Source organism: Moschus berezovskii, chromosome 16 (genome assembly GCF_049115385.1).
Source record: "Moschus berezovskii isolate FMDL1 chromosome 16, NW_MosBer_1.0, whole genome shotgun sequence".
Classification (NCBI taxonomy): domain Eukaryota; kingdom Metazoa; phylum Chordata; class Mammalia; order Artiodactyla; family Moschidae; genus Moschus; species Moschus berezovskii.
The window spans coordinates 6,252,326-6,277,671 of record NC_142475.1 but is presented as its reverse complement, the minus strand read 5'-3'; the positions used below and the strand labels follow the sequence as shown (position 1 = coordinate 6,277,671).

Below are 25,346 nucleotides of genomic sequence, written 5' to 3'. Positions count from 1 at the left end.
GCTTGATAAAGGACAGAAATGGTATGGACCTAACAGAAGCAGAAGATATTAAGAAGAGGTGGCAAGAATACACAGAAGAACTGTACAAAAAAGATCTTCACAACGAAGATAATCATGATGGCGTGATCACTCACCTGGAGCCAGAAATCTTGGAATGTGAAGTCAAGTACGCCTTAGAGAGCATCACTACAAACAAAGCTAGTGGAGGGGATGGAATTCCAATTGAGCTATTTCAAATCCTGAAAGATGATGCTGTGAAAGTGCTGTACTCAATATGCCAGCAAATTTGGAAAACTCAGCAGTGGCCACAGGACTGGAAAAGGTCAGTCTTCATTCCAATCCCAAAGAAAGGCAATGCCAAAGAATGCTCAAACTACCGCACAATTGCACACATCTCACACGCTGGTAAAGTCATGCTCAAAATTCTCCAAGCCAGGATTAAGCAATATGTGAACCGTGAACTCCCAGATGTTCAAGCAGGTTTTAGAAAAGGCAGAGGCACCAGAGATCAAATTGCCAACATCTGCTGGATCATGGAGAAAGCAAGAGAGTTCCAAAAAAACATCTATTTCTGCTTCATTGACTATGCCAAAGCTTTTGACTGTGTGGATCACAATAAACTGTGGAACATTCTGAAAGAGATGGGAATACCAGACCACCTGACCTGCCTCTTGAGAAACCTGTATGCAGGTCAGGAAGCAACAGTTAGAACTGGACATGGAACAACAGACTGGTTCCAAATAGGAAAAGGTGTACGTCAAGGTTGTATATTGTCACCCTGCTTATTTAATTTCTATGCAGAGTACATCATGAGGAACGCTAGGCTGGAAGAAGCACAAGTTGGAATCAAGATTGCCGGGAGAAATATCAATAGCCTCAGATATGCAGATGACACCACCCTTATGGCAGAAAGTGGAGAGGAACTCAAAAGCCTCTTGATGAAAGTGAAAGAGGAGAGTGAAAAGGTTGGCTTGAAGCTCAACATTCAGAAAACAAAGATCATGGCATCTGGTCCCATCACTTCATGGGAAATAGATGGGGAAACAGTGGAAGCAGTGTCAGACTTTATTTTTTGGGGCTCCAAAATCACTGCAGATGCTGATTGCAGCCATGAAATTAAAAGACGCCTACTCTTTGGAAGGAAAGTTATGACCAACCTAGATAGCATGTTAAAAGGCAGAGACATTACTTTGCCAACCAAGGTCCGTCTAGTCAAGGCTATGGTTTTTCCCATGGTCATGTGTGGATGTTAGAGTTGGACTATGAAGAAAGCTGATCACCGAAGAATTGATGCTTTTGAACTTTGGTGTTGGAGAAGACTCTTGAGAGTCCCTTGGACTTCAAGGAGATCCAACCAGTCCATTCTAGAGGAGATCAATCCTGGATGTTCATTGGAAGGACTGATGCTAAAACTGAAACTCCAATACCTTTGCCACCTCATGCGACAAGTTGACTCACTGGAAAAGAGTCTGATGTTGGGAGGGATTGGGGGCGGGAGGAGACGGGGATGACAGAGAATGAGATGGATGGATGGCATCACCAACTCGATGGACATGAGTTTGAGTGAACTCCGAGAGCTGGTGATGGACAGGGAGGCCTGGTGTGCTGTGATTCATGGGGTTGCAAAGAGTAGGACACGACTGAACAACTGAACTGAACTGTATATTATTAAATTGAAAAGCCAAATTTGCTCAGTCTTGTCCAACTCTTTGCTGTCTCATGGACTGTAGCCCGCCAGGTTCCTCTGTCCATGGAATTCTCCAGTAAACAATACTAGAGTGGGTAGCCATTCCCTTATCCAGGGTATTTTCCCGACCCAGGGATTGAACTCATGTCTCCTGCATTGTTGGGAGATTCTTTACCATCTAAGCCACTGGGGAAGCCTCTCTCTCTCTATATATATATATGGCCTACTATATATTATTGAAATAAAAGAAAAGTCCACATTGATGATCTTTTGTTTACATGTCTTAGTGTTACTTCAGGGGTAGATATATATTTTCATATTTGTGCAGTATGGTGCATTGTTTGTTTGTGATGGGTTTTACAAAGATATGTTAAAATATAAAGATACATTTTGTGAATAATAAGACTAAATTCAGCAATATGTGAACCGTGAACTTCCAGATGTTCAAACTGGTTTTAGAAAAGGCAGAGGAACCAGAGATCAAATGACAACATCTGCTGGATAATCAAAAAAGCAAGAGAGTTCCAGAAAAACATCTACTTCTGCTTTATTGACTATGCCAACGCCTTTGACTGTGTGGATCACAATAAATACTGTGGAAAATTCTTAAAGAGAGGGGAATGCCATACCACCTGACCTGCCTTTTGCGAAATCTGTGTGCAGGTCAGGAAGCAACAATTAGAACTGGACATGGAACAACAGACTGGTTCCAAATAGGAAAAGGAGTAGGTCAAGGCTGTATATAGTCACCCTGCTTACTTAACTTATATGCATAATAAATACATCATGAGAAACGCTGGGCTGGAAGAAGCACAAGCTGGAATCAAGATTGCTGGGAGAAATATCAATTACCTCAGATATGCAGATGACACCACCCTTATGGCAGAAAGTGAAGGACTAAAAAGCTTCTTGAAGAAAGTGAAAGAGGAGAGTGAAAAAGTTGGCTTAAAACTCAACATTCAGAAAACTAAGATCATAGCATCTGGTCCCATCACTTCATGGCAAATAGATGGGGAAAAAAACAGTGGCAGAATTTATTTTTCTGGGCTCCAAAATCACTGCAGATGGTGACTGCAGTCATGAAATTAAAAGACTCTTACTTCTTGGAAGGAAGGTTATGACCAAGATAGATAGCATATTAAAAAGCAGAGACATTACTTTGTCAACAAAAGTCCATCTAGTCAAGGCTATGGTTTTTCCAGTGGTCATGTATGGATGTGAGAGTGGACCCTCAAGAAGGCTGAGTGCCAAGAATTGATGCTTTTGAACTGTAGTGCTGGAGAAGACTCTTGAGAGTCCCTTGGACTGCAAGAAGATCCAACCCGTTCATTCTAAAGGAAATCAGTCTTGAATATTCTTTGGAAGGACTGATGCTGAAGCTGAAACTCCAATACTTTGACCATCTGATGCGAAGCACTGACTCATTTGAAAAGACCTTGATGTTGGGAAAGATTGAAGATGGGAGGAGAAGGGGACGATTAGAAGATGAGATGGCTGGATGGCATCACTGACTCAATGGACATGAGTTTGGGTAAACTCCAGGAGTTGGTGATGGACAGTGAGGCCTGATGTGCTGCAGTTCGTGGGGTCACAAAGAATCACAACTAAGCAACTGAACAGAATTGAAGACTAAATTATTTTTCTCCAACAAGCTTTCCCTTAAAAGTATAACAGATAAATATCCTTTGCATAAAGCAAAGAAGAAGTGGTAGATTATGTGAGGCCATAACAATATTATAAATGCATAACCACTATTTACTATGAGACTAAACTCATCTGAGTGGCTTATAGGGCTAGATAAAGGAGATGGACAGTAGAGCCAAAGAGAAAATGTGAGAATACCATGCGAAAATGTCAGAGTACGCATGCATGCCAAGTCACTTCAGTCGCATCACAACTCTATGGACCACAGCCTGCCTGGCTCCTCTGTCCGTCAGATTCTCCAGGCAAGAATACTGGAGTGGGTTCCCATTGGCTTCTCTGGGGGATCTTCCCGACTCACAGATCAAACCTGTGTTGCTTATACCTTCTGCCTTGGCAGGCGTGTTCTTTATCGTTAGCACCACTTGGGAAGCCTACAAAACAGACTGCTTCAAAGTAATTAACTGTAGCATACTCTATTCTAATGATGAATCCAGTGATAAGTAGAAATTTGCTTAATACAGTATTCAGCATACAAATGATTAAGTAGCAGTAGTAACAGAAACGTTATCAGTAAACTTTTAGTAAAAATAGCAATTCTTATATGTAGGAGTGAATTCTAGCATAGGACTAAAGTACAGAACAAGGAGTAGGGTAGGAGAAAGGAAAATATCCATCAGAGACTACAAGTGTAACTAATTCTCTGTGTATACTTCCATAGTTGATCTAGTACTATGTTCCTATTAATAAATAAGCCTAAATTTGCGTAATAATAGAGAATAAACGGAGGAGGAGAAGGGGACGACAGAGAATGAGATGGCTGGCTGGCATCACCGACTCGATGGACATGAGTTTGAGTGAACTCCGGAAGCTGGTGATGGACAGGGAGGCCTGGCGTGCTGCGATTCATGGGGTTGCAAAGAGTTAAACACGACTGAGCGACTGAACTAGACTGAACTGAACTGAAACACCCCTACTGAGAGTGTTAGAGGCCCCCCAGTGGCAGGAGGGAATAAAATGCAAGTGGCAGATTTTTTTTCCTTCTCTGTGCAGAATTAAAGGAGGTTTCTTTTAATTCTGTGTTGTTATGGTGACACCTGGTTGCACCTGAACTTAACTTTATCACAAACCTTGAGCTAACCAATGCAGTTTTTCTCATGGAAATGTCTTTCTTAAACTATGTTAATGAACTATGCATTTGCTTGAAAATCTGCCTTTCTTCAAGATTCATGTCCATTGTTTTATGGCCGGGGATGTCTCACCCTGTGCCAATGCTATCTCAAAGTGCATGTTGTGGGAGACGAGCCTGGTGCAACCCTCTCAGTTTTGAGGTGTTTCCTTTCTCTAATTAGCAGCTTGCTAGTAGGGAGTTGGCGATGGACAGGGAGGCCTGGCGTGCTGTGATTCATGGGGTCACGGAGAGTTGGACACGACTGAGTGACTGAACTGAACTGAACTGAATAGGTATATAACTTGCTAAAAACTAGCAAAGGAGCACTCTTTCTGTCTCTTTCTGATGTCTATGTCAGAAGTTTTCACTATCTCTTTTATACTTTAATAAAACTTTGCTACACAAAAAGCTCTTAAGTGATCAAGCCTCAGATTGAATTTGTTTCCTCTGGAGGCCATGAACTTGGGCATTGTTCATGGCTCATAGCAGCAACCTTTCACTATGTCAATGGTTAATAGTGTGTTTATTCTTTTCCTTTCAACTAATTGCTATTTTCTAAAATCCCAAAGATAATTCTTCTTTAAATAACATTCAGTAAACATAGGCACTTGAAAATTTTCAATTAAATAAATCATCAAAAGGCAAAGAAACAGTGCCCAATGAAGGGCTTCTAAAAATAAAAGTTGACATACCAACATGGACAGTTACACAAGCGGGCCTATGTTGTTCCTGCCCCTTGTCTGAGCAGTTAAGACGCTAAAATAAACACGGATTAACTGAAGAGGGAAAAATGAGGGGAATGTTATACAACAAATGATTGACACAGCTTCTGTTTGTATCTTGATGAATGCAATCATCTACATCTTTATTGCCTCAACTCACACTGGCTTTTCCACTCACTAAAATTTATCTTTCAGCTTCATTATTTGTTAAAAATTGTCTTTATTAAAAATTATAGGAAATCCTGTAGTTTCTAGCCCAGGAGCTTCTTTTCAGTCTTCATCGTACTAACCCGTTTGACATTTGACGCTGTTGAAGTTCCTGCCCGTGAGACCTCTGTGGCACCGTGACTCCTAGCTTGCCTCTTCCTTAGCAGACTGCCCTACAAACTCCCATCTTCCTCCTCCGAGCATGCTGTCCACCAATCCTTCCTCAGGGTCCCCGTCTTCTCTTCTCAGTTTAGACCCTCTCCTTGCATGACCTTGTCAGCACTCACATCCCCACTGTCACACATACACTCCAGATCCTCACACCAGACTCTCTAGCCCAGAATTCTAGCCTTCACTCCACTGATAATCATGTGAATGTCATCCAGGAAAATCAAACTCAAGATAGCCAAACCTTCAGTGATAATTCCTCTCATACTTCCTTCCCACAAAAGCCTGATCCTCCTCCTGAATCCTCCACCTGGGTTAAAAAATCCTGTTATTTTTTCATAACTCTATCGTCAACCTTGAGATCCTGTTCTTTTGTTTCCCTTTCAGGGCCACTGTGTTATGAAACCCATCAATTCTGCCTCTTTTGAAATGTACTCTAAAATATCTTTCGAACATGTCTTCTCCAATCCTAATGGTGTAGCCGCCAAATAGGGCCGCTGTGAAGAAGTGCCACGCCCATGCAGGCAGCACGTCAGAATCGTGTTTGAGACCCTCCTAGCGTCTCGTCTATATTATTGCCATAATCTCTTAGTCTCCCCGACTCCAGCCTCTTCTGTTCCAACCCATCCTTCCTGCCAGTATCACAGTACTTTCTAAGATTCCGATGGCAGGGACTTCCCTGGCAGACAGTGGTTAAGACTCCACGCTTACACTGTGTGTGGGTTGGATCCCTGGTGGGGGAACTAAGATCTCATATGCCACACAGTGTGACCACAGAAAAGAAAAGAAAATTCCAGTGGTGATCACATAACTTTGTATGGCATACAGTGCCTTTTTAAATCATAAATTAACCTCACTGAACTTCATTAAACATCACTACCACGTTCATCTCCCTTGCTTCCCGTGTTTCAATAACACATTTTCTATCCACTCCATGAACATATTTAGTCCTTTCATTATGATAGTCTCTTTGGTTCTTTCTCAACTTAAAAAAAAAAAAAAAAACTTACCCATCCATTTAGATCCACCCCAAAAGTTAACTTGTCTGTGACATTTAAACTTCTCATCACTAGGAAAAATCAGTTTTACTAAACCTGGAAATAAGTTGTAGTGGAGCAAGCATAATCCTTTGTTATGATTTTTTCAATTGTACTTAATGCTTATTACAGTTTATCACTGTCCCCTAAAGATAGGATCCATTCTTCACTCATATATGAAACACTAGAACATATCACAATGCTTGGATTTAAACAAATATTTTTTTGTTAAATTATAATAGATAAATAAGAACATTGTTCTATATGTCAGACAAGGGTCAGTTGTATGCAAGGAAAATAAAGAAAACCAGTGAAGGCAGGAATAGCTGATGAACATAAAGTCTTTAAAGAATATGGCAAAGAATACCCATCAAAAGCTAATAGATGAACAAATGAAACAACTCTGCCCCTTGTAGGGTATTGTACGTGAATCATTTTTCCTTCTTTTCTACATGAGATCGAAGATCATGGAAATGTCATTTTTGGCATTAAAAAGCTATTCACCATGGCAAAGAGTTCACTAAGTAAAAAAGTGTACAAAGGAGGAAATATTTCGATCTTCATTAAACTGAGGATTAAGCACATTTCCTTACTACGAACTTTGAAGAACATCAGCCAAATGATGTGATGTCAATGAACCTTAAAAGAAGCAAGCATATGCATACTTCTCTTGTTTGAGGAAACAAGCAGAGTTCTCCAGGGGAAGACTGTAGGGTCCTGGAGGATACAGCCGATGAACTCTTACCTGGAATGGCAGATTCTCGAGACTGGACACTCTCAAGAACCCTAAGCCCATGATATACACGAAATGTAGGGCCGAACAAGGATTCCACCTGTACTGATAAGAGTCAGGTTGTTGTAAGGATAAAATAGAGGGCAAATGTTACGTGACAATCACAGAAGCAGCTGATCTCAGTCATTAAAGAGAAATAGCAAAATCTCTACCAAGAAACCTTGACAGAATTATGACACTTGAATTATGACAGCACTAATTAGAGACATTCAATTTAGGGAAGCTTACAGAACAGAGCTGATGAGAAAGTGTTCACAGTTAACAGACAGGAAAAGTCCATCAGTCTGCTACCTTGGTTCATTCATTGTTCTTGCAAGGAATCCACCTTCAAAAAAATAAACATCATTCAATAATCCTGATACCTAGGCATAACATACTCTAAGAGAAATTGTGAAAAACACTTAACTTATCAAATGAAAAATAATATGCATTCGAGGATGTAACAAGCAGGAAGTGGGAAGAAAGTCCCACCACACACACACACACACACACAAATTCTTGATGAAAGAAAAATGACCTATAAGGCATTAAATAAAAATAAAGCAATAGAAATAAATTGCAAATGAACAGGTTATATTCAGGAAAGTAAAGAAAAATAATTATAACAAAATCCACATTAGAAATAGCAAAAATGTCAATAGAGTATTAAGAAAACATGGTCCTAGAACATAGAGGTTAACATAAATAGAGAAAAAAAGAAAAAGGTGAGAGTGATGAACGAAGATAGGAGACCCTACATGTGAAAACTCTTCCTGAAGAAGGAAGTGGTAACAAGGGCAGGGCGGGGCGGAGCGGGGCGGGGCGGGGCAGGGTGCAGGGCGGAGGGGAGGGGCGCGGGGCGGGGCAGGGTGCAGGGGGTGGGGGTGGGGGAATGCTCGAGTATATAATACAAGAGCGTTGTTCTCATACAAAGACCTGAATCTGAAGAACGAGATACCGTGACCCAGAACGGGAAAGAGAAAGCATAGTTCATGATATACAAAGAGACTAGACATTTTAGATGCACTAGGTTACCAACAAAATGCTGCTGTTTCAAAGGTAAACGATTATTTTAGCAGTCAGCCGAAAGAGGAAGCATCTCCTATAAGAGTCAAAACTCAATTTGGCCTTAGTCTTCTCAGCAGCAAAGTCCTGGCAAACAGTAAGACAATTTTTTTCCCTGACAAACAGTAAGACAATTTTTTCTTAAATACAAATATAAAGGTATTTTATAAATATATATAATAAATGTATAAGGTATATATAAATAAATAAAAATAAAGGTAACAAATACCATGCGCTCTCTGAAAAATACAATTTGATAGACATACAACTAAGGCTTAAATGGTATGGACTGTGATAATAAAGGGGCTTCCCAGGTGGCACTAGTGGTAAAGAACCTGCCTGCCAATGCAGGAGAAGTAAGAGTTGTGAGTTCAATTCCTGGGTCGGGAAGGTTCCCTGGAGGAGGGCATGGCAACCCACTCCAGTGTTCTTGCCTGGGGAATCCCATGGACAGAGGAGCCTGGTGGGTCGCAAAGAGTCACAACTGAACCAACTGAGCAAGCACAACATTCTAACAAAGCTTAAGTAAATCCTTCAACCTTAACACAAATTTTAGATTCTCCATAGATTCTAGTGAGACAGTATAAATAATAATGAGTAACAAATTGGAAGTTTCGTCAGAGAAGTAAAAGTATAAAATACATTTGTATACATTTCCTCAGACAAAAGATAGTAGTTACAGACTAAAGAACATTTAAAACTAATGGATGTGTACTAATAATATTTGAAGGTATGAATTTAGACAAAGATTTAGACATTAATAATCAAGTTAAGATATGAAGAAAGTTTTCTCATTTTGTACTAGAATGTCAATATCCATTGTCTAAAGTTAATGAATCAAGAAATACAGGTTTAGATATGGAGCCTTACTATTAAATGTTTTCCAAATTAAATGGCATTAAAATTTATAAATCAACATCTCAGCTTTTGTATTAACAAATTAGCTATATCTCAAATTTAAGAATTGTTTAAAAAAAGCAAATTGGAAAGAAAAACTCAGGAGACAAAATAACTTCCACAGCAAGTTCTTTTCCTTTTTAACTCAAAAATTAAGTGGAAATTGAATCACTGAGGATATAATTATCTTCATAGTTAATGAGATATATAATCATATGTCAAATTTATTCCTTAAATCAAAGAGCATATCAAAACTGAAATTATAAAATATCAAGAAAGTAAAAATAGTGAATGCTTTCATGAACCAATGGGATGTAATTAGTCTTTCTTTGGTGACAATACACTCCCCTAAATATGTATATTACAATAAAAGAAAAAAAAATTAAGCATTCTACTCAAGAAGTTAGAAAAAGAAAATTAAAATAATAAGAGAAATGGAAGAGAGAAAATAAGAAAGTAGAAATTAATGAACTTATAGAACAGGAAAAACCTGAAAAGTAAGCAAATTCAAGAGCTTGTTCTTTAAAGGGAAAAAATAAACTACTGACTTATCTAAACAAGGAAAAAAAGTCATAAGTACTCAATGTCAGAAAGATAATTGTGGTGTAATTAACTTGAAATATCTTAAAGATAATGTATTTTTACAGCTACATGCAAAATAATTAAAATTCTGATTTAAAAATAAGTGAGTTTTCAAGAAAATGTATATTTCCTAAATTGACCCTAGAATGGAGAGAAAACCTAAATAAATAATTTGCCTTGAAAGAAGTAGAAAGTAATCTCACAGTTCAGCTTCTCTCTCTCTTACACATACACACATACATACACACACACAAATGTATCAGAGCAAGGTGCTATCACAGTGAATTCTATCAAATTTTTATGGGAGAAACAACTCTAATGTTAGTTAAATGTTTCAGAACACAGGAAAAAAACCCTTCCAAATTTCTTTGATGAAGCAAGTGAAGTAATCCAAGTGTGATGGCAGTGTGAAAATGAAAAACAGATACTGATCTCATATATAAATAAAAATGAATAAGTTTATTAAGTCCAGAAGCATATTAACATAATCATAACCCACAAAAATGTAAAATTATCATAGTAATTTGAAGAAATTTCAAGTTACAATGATATAATTTACCACAAGTGAACATTTTAAAAATCATAACTTCAACAGATGCAGAAGTCGTCAAGAAAATTCAACACTGTTTTTTAAATAACTGAAGTCGAAAAAAGGTTCTTAACTTGATGAATATATCAAACCAAAAGACAGCGTCATGTTTAATGTTGAAATGCTAGAAGCAACATTAATTGAGGAACAGAATACAAACATTCACTAGTGCAATACACGTCTTCAAGTACCAAGAAACATGATTTGATAAAAGAAATATGCAAGCTATAAAAATTCGGGAAAAAGAGGCAAAAAAGATCACTTAACAGAGATCACCATAACAAATATAACAGTAGTAATGAAAAGGTTTGAAAAACTGTAAGAAATACTGAAATATAACACAGAAACAAGAGGTAAACAAATGTTGTTAGAAAAATGATGCCAATTTGAGGTTGGGGTGATTTGAGAGAAGAGCATTGAAGTATGTATGTTACCATTTGTAAAACCGATGGCCAGATGCGAGTTCGATGCATGAACTGAGTCACCCAAAGCTGGTGTACTGGGACAATCCTGCATAGGGTGGTAGGGAGGTGGGGGGAGGTTCAGGTTGTGGGGAACACATGTACACCTGTGGCCGATTTGTGCTGACGTACCAACACAATATTGTAATTATCTTCCAATTAAAATTAATACATTTTTTAAAAAGAGAAAAATGGTGCCAATAGACTTAGTTCACCCAAGGCTGCCACAAACTTTCATTTTGTAAAACATGCAATATCTACAACACGTAATAACACAAGGTATGCCTGTTACAAAAGAATGGAAAAAAGAGACAAAATTATTTGATAATATTATAATTATCTAAGTAGAAAGCAGAATTTCATAGACAGAAATTCCCTTAGGGTATCAATGTAAGTGGTTGATTATGAGAGTAACTATTCAATAGCTTTTACCTTCCTCTGAACCAGTGAGTCCCAAAACTGCTGAGAGAGCAGAGAAAGGTAGGCATCAATTCCAGCTGTAGGTGTGGGTGATGATAGGGTGTCCCAAGGCACAACGCCAGGGTGGTCGGCACCCGCACGTGGGGTGGGCCTGGGAAGAGTATTAGAGGCCGAGAGGGGTAAGGACCACAAAAGTGGGAAATGGGAGGGGTCGGGATGTGCCAGGGTTGAGTGTCGGACCCTCAGTGGGGATGAGGAGAGGGGCAGTGGCATGAAAGATGCGCCACTTACAGGGGAACTGGTCAAAGGCGTTTGGATTAATAGGAGCACGGTTTCACACTTGAGAGAAGAGACTTATAAATATAGAAGAAGACCAAAATGACTAAAGATTTGCAACAGTAAGTTGCAATAGAAATTAATTGATATGCAAGCAAAATAGTAACAGAAATGTTGGTTTTTTATTAGAAATAAGTTGATATGCAAGCAAAAATAACTGTAAAATCTAATTCCTTAGATCTGTCCACTGAGAGGGGCTGGGAGCAGTGACGCTGTAACATCAGCGAACACCCAGAGTACCCTGATCTTGATTTTTAAATCCAAGTCTTCATGAAAACGATCTAGGGCTCTTTGGGAAAATGGCTGGTCTGTGGACTCAGGTAGAGAAAAGTACAAGATGAACCTGAAAAAAATCTTATTGCTCTAGAAAGTAAAGAAATGCTTAACAACCTTGAGAGCACTCCCAGTGGCCAGATTGAACAATTAAACAATTTAGGCATCAAAACATATAATGATAGTAATTCATCAAACACTTTGAATTAACTGTTGCTGTTATTGTTTAGTCACTAAATCATGTCCCGCTCTTTCATGACACCATAGACTATAGCCCTCCAGGCTTCTCCATCCATGGGATTTTCCAAGCAAGAATACTGCAGTGGGTTGCCATTTCCTTCTCCAGGGGATCTTCCCAACCCAGGGATCGAACCCACGTCTCCTGCTTGGCAGGTGGATTCTTTATCGCTGAGCCACCAGGGAAGCCCTTTTGAATAAATGAGGAAATCATAATTTTACAATGATTAATTGATTAAATATTTAGAAGAAGTAGATATTTATATACTTTCAAAATACTTTTTGACAAAATACTTATTAATTACAAAAAAGGAAAGAGTAAATTTACAGCAAAGCTCTCTGTGTATACTGTAATCAACTGATTAAAGTAAAATTACGCACCACCTGGTAAGATGGAAGGAGAACACAGGATCACTTCTGTGACATTCCTGCCGAAGATATCTGACTTGAATCTAATCATAAGGAAATATCAGACAAATCAAACTGAATCATAACCTGCTAATAATGGTTTGTAATCTCCCCGCATCAAGGTCATGAAATGCAAGGAAAACTTAGAAACCATTCCCGACTAAAGGAGATCAAAGAGACAAGACGATGAAATGCAATGTGAGATTTTAAATTGAATCCTTTACTTACAGAAGATTAGAAGAACAATTGGCTAAATTTGAATGTGGTCCAAAGATTAGATTACAGTAATTTATCTGTGTTAAGTTCCTGGTTGTGATGAATGTACTGTGATTACATAATAAGAGAATGTCCTTGTTTTTAAGAAATACATACTAAAATGTTTGAGGATGATGGAGTGTCAAATGGCCCTGGAAAAACATATTTCTTTATGTTGAATTTACAGCATTTCTGTACAATTGTGGCTTCAATTTTTTATTTTTTAATTCAATAGCTTCTTTGTATGACTTTTATAGTTAGAAAACATAATGAGGAAAAGATCTTTATAATAAAAAAGAAAAAAATTAAATGCCCAGCAATAAGCTTTATTGAGTGTCATAAATGGACACCTGCATAACTTGGAAGTAGAAAGGTTGAATAAAGATACCAGTTCCTGAGTAGAAAAACTCAATACCATAAAGATGTCTGTTCTCCTTAAGTTAATTTTAAATTTAGCACATTTTTTCCAGTTAAAATACCAGTATGTTTATTTGTTGAAGAAGCCCAGATAGTTCTAAAGTTCACAAAGGAAAATAAAAATGGAAGAATAGCCAGAAAAATGTCTCTTAAAAAAGAGTAATCAGTAAAGATTAATCTTACCAGGTATTGAAATATAAGACTTCAAAATTATAACAGTTCAACATGAATGCATAAATAGATGAGAGAAAACAAGAGATTAGTGTCAAAAGTAATAATATACTCCAGATATAGATCCAGAATACCTGTAAAAATTTAGTATTTAATAAAAACTGACATTTTAGATTAGTAGATAAGAATTACTCCACAAATGGTGTTAGAACAGTTGGTTGGTCACTTGGAAAAATATTATGTTGTAGCCTGACATCACTATTCTAAAGTACATGTATTCAAAATGATTTTTAGATGCACCAAATATTTATTTAACAAGTTTAACACTGAAAAAGAAAACTATACAAACACTAAGATAAAGCATGGAGGAGGTATTTTTAAATCCTGATATGAAAAATGACATTCTAAGAAAGAATCAATAACAGAGGACAAAGCTGCACAAACATCCTAAAATCTTTGTCAGACACAAAAATCATGAAGACAAAAGAGAAATGCAAACTGAGAAAACTATTTGCAAAGCTCAAGCTGAAGGGCGCGTTTATTTTATAAACAAAGAGTTGTTTTAAATAAAAGGGTAAACAAACCTCAGTGAATGGGCAAGGGACATAAACAGCTATTCACATAAATACAAACTTGCAAAACTATATGAAAAGATTCTAAACCACACTATTTAAGAAAAATAAACTTAAAGAGCAGTTAAAATTGTTTTCAATTAATGTATTGACAAACATTTGTTTTATAATACATGATATCAGTAAAAACGCTGTAAAATGGAAGTTTACCTGCACTGATGGTAGGACTAGAAATTAGTACCACCTCTTTGGAAGACAGGGTCAGTAGTTATCAAAATTTAAAATGCTCAACATCCCTCATAATCAGAGAGATGCAAAACAAAACCACAATGAGATACCATTTCACACCAGTCAGAATGGCTGCTATCCAAAAGTCTACATGCAATAAGTGCTGGAGAGGGTGTGGAGAGAAGGGAACCCTCTTACACTGTTGGTGGGAATGCAAACTAGTACAGCCACTATGGAGAACAGTGTGGAGATTCCTCAAAAAACTGGAAATAGAACTGCCATATGATCCAGCAATCGCACTCCTGGGCATACACACCGAGGAAACCAGAATTGAAAGAGATACATGTACTCCAGTGTTCATTGCAGCACTGATTATAATAGCCAGGACATGGAAGCAACCTAGATGTCCATTTGCAGATGAATGGATAAGAAAGCTTTGGCACATATACACAATGGAGTATTACTCAGCTATTAAAAAGAATGCATTGAACCAGTTCTAATGAGGTAGATGAAACTAGAGCCTATTATACAGAGTGAAATAAGCCAGAAAGAAAAACACCAATACAGCATACTAATGCATATATATGGAATTTAGAAAGATGCAAATACGAGATGCTGTATACGAGACAGCAAAAGAGACACAGATGTATAGAACAGTCTTTGGGACTCTGTGGGAGAGGGTGAGGGTGGGATGGTTTGGGAGAATGGGACTGAAACATGTATATTATCATATGTGAAACGAATCGCCAGTTCAGGGTCGATGCATGTTACAGGATGCTCGGGGCTGGTATGCAGGGATGATCCAGAGGGAGGATAAGGGGAGGAGGGAGGTGGGAGGGGGGTTCGGGAGGGGGAACTCATGTACACCCGAGGCAGATTCATGTCAATGTATGGCAAAACCAACCAATATAATATTTAAAATAATTAGCCTCCAATAAAAACTTAAAAAAAAATGAAATAAAATGAACACATCCTTTGGCTTTGCAGTTCTGTTGAAGCACTTGCTTCCCAACTTTAAAAGGGATGTGCAAGATGTTTATTTGATTTTAACAGCAAAACTTGCTAGAAACAAATTCCCACTGTATTAGTTAGGATCCAGTAGCCAGGGAACAGAAGTCATATCAGTATTTTTAATGGAAAAAATAATACAAAAGACTGTTAGGTATTAAAGAGATGAAAAGACAAAAAAAAAAGGAACACATTCCATGCAGAAAGCATCTACTATCAATATTTCTGCTGATGAAGCAAAGGAAAGAGGTTTAATTACTAAAATTGAGAAACTGGATCAATGGCTCTACAAAGCTGAAACATGGCCCTCTGAGGACAGGGCCTAAGCAGCTGGCACTGGATTTTTGAAGGGAGATGATGGGGCTATTCCTGACAATGTCGGGAAAACTGCAAATGGAATTAATTGCTGCTGCTGGAATAGCCAACTACTGCCTGGGTGAAAAACACATTTCTGGTGAGATACTAACAAGGAGAAACAAACAAAAACAGAAATCAGAAGAATAAGCACTTTCCGTAACTTTCCTCCTGCCTTCCAATCCCCTGCTAACACTGCTATTGACAGAGCCTGTTAGGAGGCCACCTGTCTTCTCGGGAAAAACTGGTTTGCAGAGTCCCAGCCCCAGTTTCATAAAGCAGAATATAAAAGGGTGGATTAGAAGATGAGACACACTAACTTGAACATCCTTTAGTAGCATGTTGGTGTATTCAAACACATATAAACATGAATATGCTTGAAAAACTCCAAGAAAAAGTATTTTTTATGATACTTTTGAGGATAAGATCGGGAGTATGGGTTGGGAGGGAGACTCACTCAACTTTTAATATCCTCGTGATTCTGTGTGTGTTCTCAGTTATGTCTGATGCTTTGCAACCCCATGGACTGTAGCCTGCCAGGCTCCTCTGCCCATAGAATTTTCCAGGCAAGAATACTGGAGTGGATTGCCATTTCCTACTCCAGGGGATCTTCCTCCCTCAAGGATAGAATCTTAGGCCTCTTAAGTCTTCTGCATTAGCAGGCAGGTACCACTAGCATGACCTGGCCTTATGTCTGATGCACATATTATTTATGTAATGATTTGTAAAAGAGCACTCTTCACCAAAATTCCCACAAATTGAGAATTTTAAATTCTTCTGTCAATTTACTAAAGACTTGAATGCTAAGCATTAAACAAATTTTTCTCAGCATCAGGGTCTTTTCAAGTGAGTCAGTCCTCCACATCAGGTGGCCAAAGGATTGGAGTTTCAGCTTCAGCGTCAGTCCTTCCAATGAATATTCAGGACTGATTTCCTTTAGGATGAACTGGTTGGGTCTCCTTGCAGTCCAAGGGATTCTCAAGAGTCTTCTCCAACACCACACTTCAAAAGCATCAATTCTTTGGTGCTCAGCTTTCTTTATGGTCCAACTCTCACATCCATACATGACTACTGGAAAAACCATAGCCTTGACTAGACAGACATTTATTGACAAAGTAATGTCTCTGCTTTGTAATATGCTATCTAGGTTGGTCACAGCTTTTCTTCCAAGGAACAAGCGTCTTATAATTTCATGGCTGCAGTCACCATCTGCAGTGATTTTGGAGCCCCCAAAATAAAGTCTGTCTCTGTTTCCATTGTTTCCCATTTATTTGGGGAAACATTGCATTTATTTGCCATGAAGTGATGGAACCGGATACCATGATCTTTGTTTTCAAGCCAGCTTTTTCACTCTTCTTTCACTTTCAAGAGGCTCTTTAGTTCCTCTTCATATGAGGCTTTTAGGTCAGGACTATTTTGCACCTACCCTTTGTGAGTCTCATTACCTTGATCCTGGGGGCCAAAGAGGACTCTGTGGGCTGCTGCCCTGGCAGCTGTGAGAGCTGCTTCCAAAAAAGGGAAGCACCTGATTCTGCCCTTCTGGAAGGTTGTGATTCTATCCGATAGCCTTCTGAGTGCAGTTGCCAAATAGGGTCACACGACTGTTTACTCCTAGAAAGCTCTCTCATCCTCCTGAGAAGTGTTGCAGGTAGCTTTAAAGAACATCAATGAAATCATTTTAGCTGCATTTTACCCTTGATCAAGTGTAAAGTCTAGGACATGAGAGACAGATTTAAGCCCAATCATGAAAAGTTTAAACACCAGATTGAGGGAAATGAATTGTGATCTAAGTTTTGGAGGAGAGTAGGGCCCTGATAATTTTTGAACAGAGAGTTACTATGATCTAATTTTAAAGCATCATATCACCAAGAAAATGTGGTCCACAATGTGTGTTGGGAGGAAGGTGACAGGATGCAGATGGCTGGAGGGGCAATACCAGAGGACGGAAGCAGGAGCTACTGCAGAGACGCCTGCCGGCAGCAGAGCAGTAAACAGCCTGAGACTGGAGGGGACCCAGCGTGACCTCTGACCTGTGACGAGCTGCACTTTACTTCCAGGTCTCCTGCCTGAACGCCACAGTCACGATTAAGCTCAAGTTCAAGTTACCATGCAGGAGCCCTGGGTCCAATCCCTGGCCCAGAAGATCCCATGGAGAAGGGAAAGGCCATCCACTCATGTGTTCCCACCTGGAGAATTCCGTGGACCGAGGAACCTGGTGGGCTACAGTCCAAGGGGTCGCAAAGAGTCGGCCACCACTGAGTGACTAACACTTTTTTTTCACTTAAATTGCGGTAACTTCATTTCTAAAGGGCATTCAAGATTTTCTGACAGAAAGTACAAGCATATTGAGGGTCAAAGTAAAAACTCTACTTTTTCAATAAAATATTCATCGTTTCTCCTTTGGGACTTAAAGAAAAATTTAAGTGACTTCTAAACTGAAACAAAGTAGAGAAAATAACTTTCCAATATTTCTTTTCCTAAGCTATCTGATGTTATGTTCCATTAGGACAATGATTGATTACAGTCACACAGACACACACACACAATAACTCAACCACTTTTTCCATCTTTTATCCCTTACTGGAATACCCATTCTCATCTTTTTCAGCCTTGCTTTCTTACACATTACAAAGTCTGCTTCTCCACAGACAAGCCCCAACCCCCAACTCCCTTTTTCTTACTCGGACTCCCAGGATCTGAATACTGTAGAACTTTAAAATGGAGTAATAGTCTCCCTTACAGATAAATATACATTCTGAGGGTCTTTTAATCTTTTGCTGTGAGAGAAATAACAACTCTCAAAATACAGGAAATGCCATTGAAGAGTTAGTAATGACGACACCATTTTTTTTATATGCTTTTAAAATGAAAAAAGAGCAAAGGAAGGCATCCGTTTAGGAGTATTATCTTGTTCCTAAATTCCTTCAAGTGCCTCTGATCTTATCTGCAATGTTTTTTTTTTCCTTCGACATCCCCGTATGTTGGAACAAGCAAAATATACCCACTGATATCTTCTGAACCTGAAAACCATTTGTTACTGGGAAAGCAAACAAACAAACCCTTTTGTTAAAGTGCAGAAATTATCAGATAAACCAATACAAAATGCAAAGCACACTTTGGAAATTGTCCTTTCTCAGAAGGATAAATCTTATAAGTATGAATAAAGTAAACAAAGGTAGCTAACTGGACCATACTAATATTAGGTGTGAAATGGTTTCCTCCAGCCAAATGCTTAAGGAGAGCTCTCTGTCTCCTAAAAAAAAAATTAAAGCATTTTTTTTCCTTTTGTCTCTTCAGAAAATCAACTGCTAATAATAACGGATCTAATGTGTCCCTAGATTAGATGCTATTTCACATAGGTGGTAAAACTACTGCAGGTTTAGCTAACTTGTAAGATTTTTTAAATAAAGCTTATCCAGCATAAAAAGGGGCATGACATTTTTGCTTTTGAGAACAGTCATCTCTTTCCTGGGTTGTGAAGAATCCAGAGATACAAGTCAAAGAGATTGTAGAAGGCTTGAAAGTTTCAAAGAAAATATTTGTAAGTGACTCAAGAAGCTTAACTACTGGAGTGTTTGTGAGTCTGAATTTCAGAGCCAAGAAGATAGCACTGGGGCGGGGAACGGGGGTGTTTAAAGATGTGTGATATTTTCTCTTCCTTAAATCAAGAGTGTCAAGGTAGATGGCAAATTTCAAACAAACACATCACCGTCATGTAAGTGGTAAACTGTGTGAGGGATTTCAGGGTAGTGGGCAAGGAGGATGCTGAAGTGCAGCTGACTTTGTTGCTAGTTTATGAGGAGAGGAAATTCAGAACGAGGATGATACTGTGAATAATCTCTACCACTTGACAGCTACGTGAACATTAGTACACCACCTAAGCCCCCTGTCCCTAACTGTAAAATACAGCATGTGCTGGTTTTGTGTAGCCAGTGTAACAAATTACCACCAACCTACTGGCTTCAAGCAACACAACTTTGTGATCTTACAGTTCTCTAAGTCAGAAGTCTGAAACAGGTCTCACTAAGCTAAAATCATATTATCAGCAGGACTGCAGTCCTTCTACAAACTCTAGAGAAGAATCCACTTCTTTTCCAGGTTCTAGCTGCTAAGTCACTTCAGTCGTGTCCGACTCTGTGTGACTCCATAGACGGAAGCCCACCAGGCTCCCCTGTCCCTAGGATTCTCCAGGCAAGAACACTGGAGTGGGTTGCCATCTCCTTCTCCAATGTGTGAAAGTGGAAAGTGAAAAGTGAAAGTGAAGTCTCTCAGTTGTGTCCGACCCTTAGCGACCCCACGGACTGCAGCCTACCAGGCTGCTCCATCCATGGGATTTTCTAGGCAAGAGTACTGGAGTGACTTGGCTTACTGACTCCTTCTATCTTCAAAGTCAGCAATAGCCAATCCAGCCTTTCTCATCCTGTATCTGCCACGCATGCTTGCCTCTTCCACTTATAAGGGCCTTTCAGACTATGGTAGGCCCACCAGATATTCCAGAACACTGTCCCGTCTCAAAGTCAGCTGATTAACAGCCTCAATTTCATCTGTAACCTTAAGTCCACATGCCAAGTAACACAGCATATTCATAGTTCAAGGAATTAGGACGTGGACATCTTTGTGGTAAGCAGGCCATTATTCTGCCTACCACAGAGCTCATGGGTTCTTGTAGAAAATAAATGAAATAACAACATAACGTGCAAAATATTTACACACTGCCTATAGAAAGCCCTCAATAAATGTTATCCACATATGAAATTTATAGAGAAGGTAGACGTGACTCACTAAACATAACATAGCTAACCTGATCCTAAGTAAACGGGAATATATATAATTTTGAGTAACTCCTCTTTTATATCTCCTTTATAACTCAGGTTCAGTCATATTTGGGTTGAAAGCATCCTCACACACACTTTCATGAGACCACTATTTCAGCAGAGTTTATTAGGGGAAATTGCTGACTTGTGAGAGTTAGCACAAAGACCCCGCTACTAAGCAAGCCGGACACGTATCTAAAGAGAAGTCACACACAGAACATGAAGCAGGAAACTCGAAAGGGACAATCGGGAGCTCCGCGCCTTTCCATTATGTTCTATTCAGTCCTGAGATCTAAATTGCTGCTGATTTTTCATCTTTTAATCACTTCGCACAAGTTAAGTGTCCTTGGGAGACGCTACAGAGGGTAGCACATATCTCATCCCATTGATTCTAAATTAATTTGCTCTTTTAACTCCCAGCTACTATAGTTCCTAGGCTGCTAAAAAAGAAACCATCTTAGAGTAACTTTTTTCTGTACAGTAGAGACTGCCATTTTTTGACAAAATTACATTTGACATTTATTTTCACTGACATTGAAATATGATTTTGACTACATACAAGAATTTTTGCACAATAATAATAAAAACATATAGAAGTAACTTATACAGGAGTAAATTTGATTTAACATAAGGGCTTCATTTAATACTGTTCAAGGCTTAAGTAGAGCCTTTCAAATGGTATCAAGTGCTGCCTGTGGCAACTTTTCACTGGTGACTATGTTCATTAATTTAAAATATATATATATATACACATAAAAGTTAATTCTCAGAGGAAGATAAAAGAACAGATGGGTTAGCTTTTTCAAATCAATACTACAAATTTGCTCAGTAAATATTAAAATAATAAGATAAATGGGCTTGCTTTTCCTGGCAACAAAGAAATCTATCGGCAGAAGGCTGTTTGGAAACAGTTTCACAAAGATCCCGTTTTGCTGCAGATCTTAGCAAACTCAGCAAACCAGTTTTGCTCTCTTCCCCATTAAGTCCAGAGATTTCACCTTTTCAGACCCTGGTTGATCGCCGGTAACTGAATCTGCAGAAGGCAACACTACAGGTCTTCATAAATGCTTTCCGTTTTCTCCTGAGACAGCATTAAGCTGAGTGAGACTCGATGCTGATGCTAACCCTGTGTCCACACACTGAGAAGTTTCTCTGTCTCCTCCATCACTTTTCCATGCCTATTACTGTCAACATCATTGGCACAGATTGAATGATTCATGTTGTAAGAATTAGTGACGTCGGCCATCTTTTTAACCTTGCTCTGCTGTTTCAATTATTCTCACTTTTGTTTCCATCATTATCACTTGGCACTTCTTAGCTGCACCAGCAACATCACCACGGCTTTTATGTTTGCTTTCAGACATCCTGGACTTGAAATAAAGATGCTGTACTACTGTACTCTGTACAGGTCTATACAGTACACAGGCACACCACTTACAGACCATACAGCTGACCATGTACACAAGCTCTGTAAACTAACTTACATGATTGGACATGCAAAAGCACATTCACATCTTTGAAAGTTCGCAACTTGGAGGTTTGTATGTAGGGGGACTTACTGTGTAAGCAAAATAAATGATGATTGACCAATCAATTAATGGGAATAGTTTGTTATAATGGAAGCAACTCTGTATTTTACATCTTCACTGAAACTTTTGAAAAGATTATTTCCTCTGGTTAAACAACCAGTAATTTCACTTCCTAATATATTTGGGGAGGGTTTCCTTACTCTCCCAAAGACCTTAGATGGGGTTCCTACTTCTCCCACTGCTTTGCACAGAGGCATAAGACTGTCTAGTTATATTCAGAGCATCAGTCTTCTTCATTGTAAGAACAACAATACCGACCAGTGTACATTACAGGATTGCTGCTAAGAGCTAGCTAGTGGATTTTGGGAAGATATATTGAAAGCTGTAAATTGATACATAAACATGATTAATCGACCTGGAGGGAGCTTATGTTTTGGTTGGCGATGTAGACTGAACGGTTTCAAACCTTTCCCGTGATGTTCTGTGACCTTACATAAGATTACCACACTTATATATATCAGTGGGAATAATAACATACTTAGTTTTTGTACTGTTAGGATGGTTCAAGCTAATTTTAAATTTATTTAGAACAATGTATCTTACATGATGGTAATGTGTATGTTTGTTAAATAAACAAAATAAAAATATCCTAGATGTTAAGCTGAAAAAAAAAATAATAAGATAAATGCATTATTGAAGTTGAAAAGGTCTCAATTACTGTTGGTATCTAAAATTTTTTTAAAATCTCAGCTATCACTGGGACTATTATATATTATTAGTCAGTGTATTGGTGATCAAATAATAGATCTATGAATCTGATGACTATGAAGAGAGGTCTTGAGAAAAATATTCTGGTTTAGTCGGATTATATAAAATAAGAAAACACTGTAAATTAAATAAACTCAAAAATGTTTAACTCAAAATTTATAATACCTTTAGTATTGTAAACAAAAGACTACAAAATTAAAATAAAATGGGAATAAATTTCAGAGCAAGAAAAATGAGAATTATGTCTTTTTTCCCTTGAAAATTTTAAATAGGAATTCTCCTAGTAAAAATTATGCAGTACACTCATGGTGGATTCATGTCAATGTATGGCAAAACCAATACAATATTGTAAAGTAATTAGCCTCCAATTAAAATAAATAAATTTATTATAAAAAAATAAAAATAAATTATGCATTAATTAACTCACAAAGGACAGGCTGTGAAACTAACTCTCGGTAGGCACCTGGAGACCTGTCAGAAACAAGGGGCCTGATCACTGGTAAGACAAGTGACCTCTCTAAGCCTTCATTTTTTTTTTCATTTTTAAACTATTTGTTATTTGAAGCTCTGAGAGTTCATAAAAATGCTCATTTTACTAAGTGAAGTGCTGGAAGCCTAGAGAATGAAAATGCTTTCAGAAGGACAGAGCAGAATTGGCACATCTGTGTTCTTCCCAGCCCACTGTGCTGTCAGTAAGGCTCCCAGGGTGCCTACCAACCCTGAAGAGCCCCGTTTGTTTTCTCTGGGGTAAGTACCACTGAAAACAATGGTAGACCCTACAGGTTTTCCCCACTCACTTGGAATACTGCGAAGTGGAGGCGGAGGCACATTGCTTACAGCTATCATATGAGATAAAATGGCTGCTGGAAGAGAAGACATAGGCATCTTGATGGCGCAAAGGCAGCTGACCAGAGGCTTCTTAAGAGGCAAATGACTACTCCTCTCCTTGAGGCATCACAAAGCAGAACACTTAAGGAATGCCCTGATAGGTAAAGTAATCTGGAATCTTCAAGCTCACAGTTCTCTGTGTGTGTACGTATTCTATTCTAAGGGTGAAACCTTGACCAGGGATAGGGATATTTTAGTCCAGTGGAACTTAGGAAGGAGGCTCTGTGAGCTCTGGTGGGTGGTCAGGACTGAAAAAGGAAGTAATAATGGACAGGCAGACACAGCAGAACCCACAGCACTCACGACTCTCAGTTGGGTAAAGGAAGAATTCACGTCATTGGTCTTTCACTGGCCTGAGCCTTTCTTTCAGCTTACTAAATGTCTGCATTAGTATTGGAAACCTTTTATGCAACAGTAGAAACAGGATTGTTTATACTGCTCTCCAAGGCTACATACATGCAATAAAACATACCTTGTAATGATGACACCAGTATACACCATATTCTGCTAAGATGTGATATATGATTTTTCTTGTTTTCTTCTGCTTCACAATAATTGAGGCTCACTACAACGGCTAGGATTTAGAGTCTTAATGCATCTTTTATTTCTGCATATCATCTCTGAAGGCCTTTAAACATATTTTCTAGTGTCATAACTATAATGGGTCATAACCCAAGAGGGCTGTGACTGATTCCTGAGCGTGATATACAGTTATAATTATTCATAGATCAACTTCATCTGGAAAACATTAATAGAATTGAAAACTTGAGTACATTACAAAGGTAACATGTTTATCTAACAATGAAAGTGAAAAGTGAAAGTGAAGTCACTCAGTCGTGTCCGACTCTTTGCAGCCCCGTGGACTGTCGCCCACCAGGCTCCTCAGTCCATGGGATTCTCCAGGCAAGAATACTGGAGTGGATTGCCATAATAGTTCTTATCAAATTGCCACTCTACAAAAACTTTACTGCACTATTACTTTTCGACTGAATCTATTTTCTTGTCTCCAGTTTTATAAACTCTGGACTCTATAGACTCAAATTTGTTGAGGTTTATCATTACATTTTATCTTGTATTTTTTCTACGCTAGCCAACTACCTTCATCTGCATGACTCCCACTTCGCCATGCCAACTGTAATCCCTTGGGAATTCCTCTGCCTTCATTTGACAGACTCTCCAAATCTGTTCTCTTCCCAATCTTACATTTAAAACTCAAAGAACCAAGGACAGCTTTATAAAAGTTAATTGTAAACTACTGAAGTTTTCATGGATTTTAAATAGATGGGGCTGTATTAGATGATTTTTTTCCTTTCACAAGTGGTTTTGATCAAAGAAAAGTTCTCTAAGGCCCTAAGTTCATACTGATCAATTTCCTTTCTGATTCCAATTTTGTAAGTTCTTCTTTTTATTTATTTTCTAGTTCTTTCTCATCCTTTTTAAAATTGTCTCCTTTATTCTTTTCTATATTTTGTTTGCAAATTAACATCATAATAATTTCACATCAAATTGGAACTTGCTTGAAAACAACTAATGCAAGTAAACAAGAATGTTAAGGAAAAAAACAGCAAAATAAGCAATTTTAAAAACTTACTTCATTTTCTCTGAAAAACAAAAGTGAATGTGATAGTCACTCAGTCATATCCAACTCTTCACAGAACCGTGGACCATA

At 38.3% G+C, this 25,346-nt stretch overlaps 1 protein-coding gene across 1 annotated transcript in view; it reads right to left on the bottom strand.

Annotated features, from left to right (window-relative positions):
- CNBD1 (cyclic nucleotide binding domain containing 1) overlaps nt 1-23,674 on the bottom strand; it is a 500,682-nt gene extending 477,008 nt beyond the window's left edge. The window contains exon 1 of the mRNA XM_088844600.1: nt 23,587-23,674. Coding sequence (XP_088700726.1) covers nt 23,587-23,674 — 88 coding nt within the window. The remainder of the gene's footprint in view (nt 1-23,586) is intronic.
- Between the last annotated feature and the right edge of the window lie 1,672 nt (nt 23,675-25,346).